The sequence below is a fragment of the Aplysia californica genome, unplaced genomic scaffold, assembly GCF_000002075.1.
Source record: "Aplysia californica isolate F4 #8 unplaced genomic scaffold, AplCal3.0 scaffold00115, whole genome shotgun sequence".
NCBI classification, from domain to species: domain Eukaryota; kingdom Metazoa; phylum Mollusca; class Gastropoda; order Aplysiida; family Aplysiidae; genus Aplysia; species Aplysia californica.
The window spans coordinates 1,090,788-1,094,761 of record NW_004797385.1 but is presented as its reverse complement, the minus strand read 5'-3'; the positions used below and the strand labels follow the sequence as shown (position 1 = coordinate 1,094,761).

Sequence of the window (3,974 nt, the reverse complement as noted above, 5' to 3'; positions counted from 1 at the left end):
GTGTGTGTGTGTGTGTGTGTGTGTGTGTTGCATGTACATATATTTTCTAACTTGCATACAGGATTCTACATTATGTGCACTTGATGAAACATTTGAAACCCGGAGTCCTCGTTCGCTTTAGCTGACAAATGGATCTCAAGAGGTGACTTCACTGCTATAAATAGGACAGCCGTAGCGGGGTGCGTATCGCGGTACTGTAAGCCCTATAGTTTCGCTGTGTTTGCTCTGTGACTGAGTCACGATTTTATTCAAGACACGTCACTCTCGACAGCATAATAAGGAGTAGGCCAACGTCAAAGGGGAAAGTTTACAGTATTCCTATCTCTTGACTGTGTAGAGCAGCGTCATGCGGGCCTCGCACTGTGTATATAAACCCTCGCGATGTCCTGCTGAAACGTTATAACCGGTTTCAAACTCGACGCAAGAACAACACTTTTTCAGCTCACCCACCCAGCGGTCGCCCATACTTTGCAGTAGATTTCTAGCCTGCACCTTCAACAATTATTTGCAATTTTCCATCGAGAGATACTCGACCACCACAGAGGAATATAAAAACAATCCCCTCCAAACTGTACGATACCGTCCCCAAGCAAGACTGCATTATTCTCTGTCATTGTAGAAAGACTCCCATACGCAAAAAGAGCACTTATAACTCTACAAGTCCACCATACACCAAACAAAAGCAACTTCGCAACACTAAGCCCAATCTGCAACATACTGTACACCAGCCTGTCCATCCGCAAAACCATTTATAAGCCAAATTATTCAGCAAACAGCTAAGCGGCATATTTCAAAACGCTGGCGAACAGCATTCCTGTCCAAACAACGTCACATTACATGCATAAGCACACATTAGCTCTACACCACCTAGAGGCCTCTCTAAGAAACGAGACGCTCTAACAATAAGAGTTCTTCATACAGACCCACATTCGCGTTCAACAGCACAGCAAATACTTCAACGACACAGTTCAGCCTTCAACCAGTCCCGCTTACGACGACGAGGAGTCCTCCGACCTTTCGGGTTGACCTTTTGTAGTCTACCTACCCACCAGATACCGTGAACTGCGCAGCGACGAAGGCGTTTATCACTGATATCAAAGTGGACACGGAGCTTATACTTATAGAACGAAGAACCAACACAAACAGTAACTGCTGCGCGCATAGATAGACGGAAAACAAGGGACCTTTTACATTCTTAACCCCGCTGAGACCATGGAAATACTCTCCAGTACAAACGATACGAAAACTCCTTTACCTAAATCAACGGTCAAGGAAGTTGACCAGTGGTTGGAACAACTGTTTAAATGTGAGCCTCTTTCGGAAGACTCGATCAAGTCGTTGTGCGAGAGAGGGAAGCAGATTTTTTCCGCAGAGTCGAACGTACAGAATGTCCAGAGTCCAGTGACGATATGTGGGGACATACACGGTCAGTTTTTCGACCTGATGGAGTTGTTTAAGGTCGGTGGAGACCTGCCGGACACCAACTACTTGTTTATGGGGGACTATGTGGATAGAGGCTATCACTCCGTGGAGGTCATTTCGCTTCTTGTGGCACTCAAGGTGAGTAATGTACAAAAATGTCATAGTTTGTTGCAGCAGAGCGCTCTCTCTGTCTCTCTCTGTCTCTGTCTCTGTCTCTGTCTCTGTCTCTGTCTCTCTCTCTGTCTCTCTCTCTCTCTCTCTCGCTCTCTCTCTCTCTCTCTCTCTCTACCTAATTATCTATCTACCTATCTATCTATCTACACATGCTTTACTCTGCTTTTACATCTGAATAATGTTTTGTTACTGTCTGTCTGTCTGTCTGCAATCAACCAGTTCGTCTGTCTAACTTTCTGTCTAATTTTCTGTCTATTTGCATGTATATATTACATATGTGTGTATTTGTATATATGTGTGCGTACCTAGCTATATTCTGTCTGCGAGTGTGTTCCTGTTACGTGCGTCTTCCCGTGGCACAACAGTGCTAACCTGTGACTCGAGTAGATCATCTGATCCGCTGATAACGACAGTTCGAAAACTGGTACATTTCTGGTATGCTTAATTCAGTTACTAAAACAAAGCACTGATCTTACTGTCTGTCACCGATCAGCAAGTGGCTGGCACTCCGCTGTGGCACTCTGCTAGTTCGATTCTCAAGTGGAGAGAATTTGTATACCCAATATCTCAGTCTTTCTGCTGGGTTGTAGGTTAAGTTGTACCCCTCTCAACCCGGGTTGGACCTGATAGGAAGGGTCGAACCCCGCTTCCGAAATGATCTAAGTTGTATCGATGGGGGCGTAAAAACACATGCATTTTGAAACACAAATTAGGGTCCGTGGACATGTAGTCTCTATTGCGTTTGATTCTTTTCAGAAAGTTTGAACATAAGCAACATACAGTCGTGAACATTTTTGTGTTTGTTTGTTAGTGTTGTTTTAATCTGTGCCATAATGGAGAGGATTGTTGTTGTTGTTGTTGTTGTTTTTATTGTTGTTGTTGTTGATAATGATGATGTCATTGTTGCTGGGTTTTCGGGGGGGGGGGGGGGTAAATAATCATTACCTCTGTGGTTAATGTAGAGGTTTACTGTTGTTTTTATACATTGTTTTTCATTCTTCTGTTGTTGTTGCTATTGTCATTCCTCTAGTTACTTCATGTCAGATTTAAAGCTAATTAATTCATCACATTACACACACATGAGCGAGCCATACTAATCTATTACAACTCTCTCAAACCACCAACCAACCAACCAACCAACCATCACATGACCAACCCAGATCCGCTACCCAGAACGTATCACCATCCTACGAGGCAACCACGAGTGTCGGATGAGCACCCAAGTCTACGGCTTCTACGACGAGTGTCTCCGAAAATACGGCAGCGCCACCGTGTGGAAATACTTCACAGACCTCTTCGACTACATGCCCATCACAGCCTTGGTCAACGGTCAAGTTTTCTGCCTGCACGGAGGGTTATCTCCCTCTATAGACAGTCTTGACCACATCCGGGCCTTAGACAGAATCCAGGAGACGCCCCACGAGGGTCCGATGTGTGACCTGTTGTGGTCCGACCCAGAAGACAGAAACGGCTGGGGGATTAACTCGAGAGGTGCTGGCTTCTTCTTCGGAGAGGACGTGTCCGAGGCGTTCAACCACCACAACGGTTTGTCCATGGTCAGTCGAGCCCACCAGGTGGTGATGAGCGGGTATAACTGGTGTCATAATGGTCACGTGGTCACGGTGTTCAGCGCGCCAAATTACTGCTACAGGTCCGGGAATCAGGCAGCCATTATGGAGCTCGATGACGCCTCCAACTACCGTCTGACCCAGTTTGAGCACGCCCCCTCACAAGGACGCGGGAAGGTGTCCAAAATCACACCGGACTACTTCCTATGATTGACACTTTGCCTAGGTTCTCTTTACACCAATTTTAGCCCCCTTTTTAAAAACTCACTTTTTAACATTGAAATGGTTTTTATCTCTATTATTTTTTGTGTTACTCCGCCAATACATTTTACAAGGTCTAGACGGCTTCAAGATGACTCCTTTGGCGGCAAGTTAAAATCCGAATTGACCAATTTTAGTTTTAGTCCATTCACCCATCCTATGTCCAGGGGATATACAGCGGTGCGTCATATTAGACACATATGTCGGTAAATCAAAGAAAATATACGTCATATACAAGACACAATTATTTTGAAGGCGGAGCACTTAAACCGAGCCCTTTATGGAAAAAAAGAGGAAAAAAGAAAAGGCGGGGAGAAGATCTCTGATGATTGCACACCAAAGTGAACGCCACACGACATGTGCACCTAATGCAATAATAATATCATTAAGAATGTTCCACAACTGAAAAGGGGTAAGGGGCGGAAGTGTGTGTGTGTGTGGGGGGTGGGGGGTGCTGCTGCTGTTGCAGGTAAACAGTGGGCTTTTGCTTTTGAATTATAACTTACCCCCGCCCCCTCCCTTCCTCATTTAACATAATTGGATCGAATC

The 3,974-nt window shown here is 45.1% G+C and overlaps 2 protein-coding genes across 2 annotated transcripts in view; one reads left to right on the top strand and one right to left on the bottom strand.

Moving 5' to 3' along the window:
- Positions 1–3,974, bottom strand: part of LOC101855181 (serine-rich adhesin for platelets) — a gene marked incomplete at its 5' end in the record, with an annotated part of 101,355 nt that overhangs the window by 8,781 nt on the left and 88,600 nt on the right.
- On the top strand, positions 75–3,828 carry LOC101854941 (serine/threonine-protein phosphatase 2A catalytic subunit beta isoform). The gene is made up of 2 exons (XM_005095856.3): positions 75–1,560; positions 2,757–3,828. Exons 1-2 carry the CDS (start codon positions 1,213–1,215, stop codon positions 3,372–3,374), a joined length of 966 nt encoding a protein of 321 aa, XP_005095913.1. The 5' UTR covers positions 75–1,212; the 3' UTR covers positions 3,375–3,828.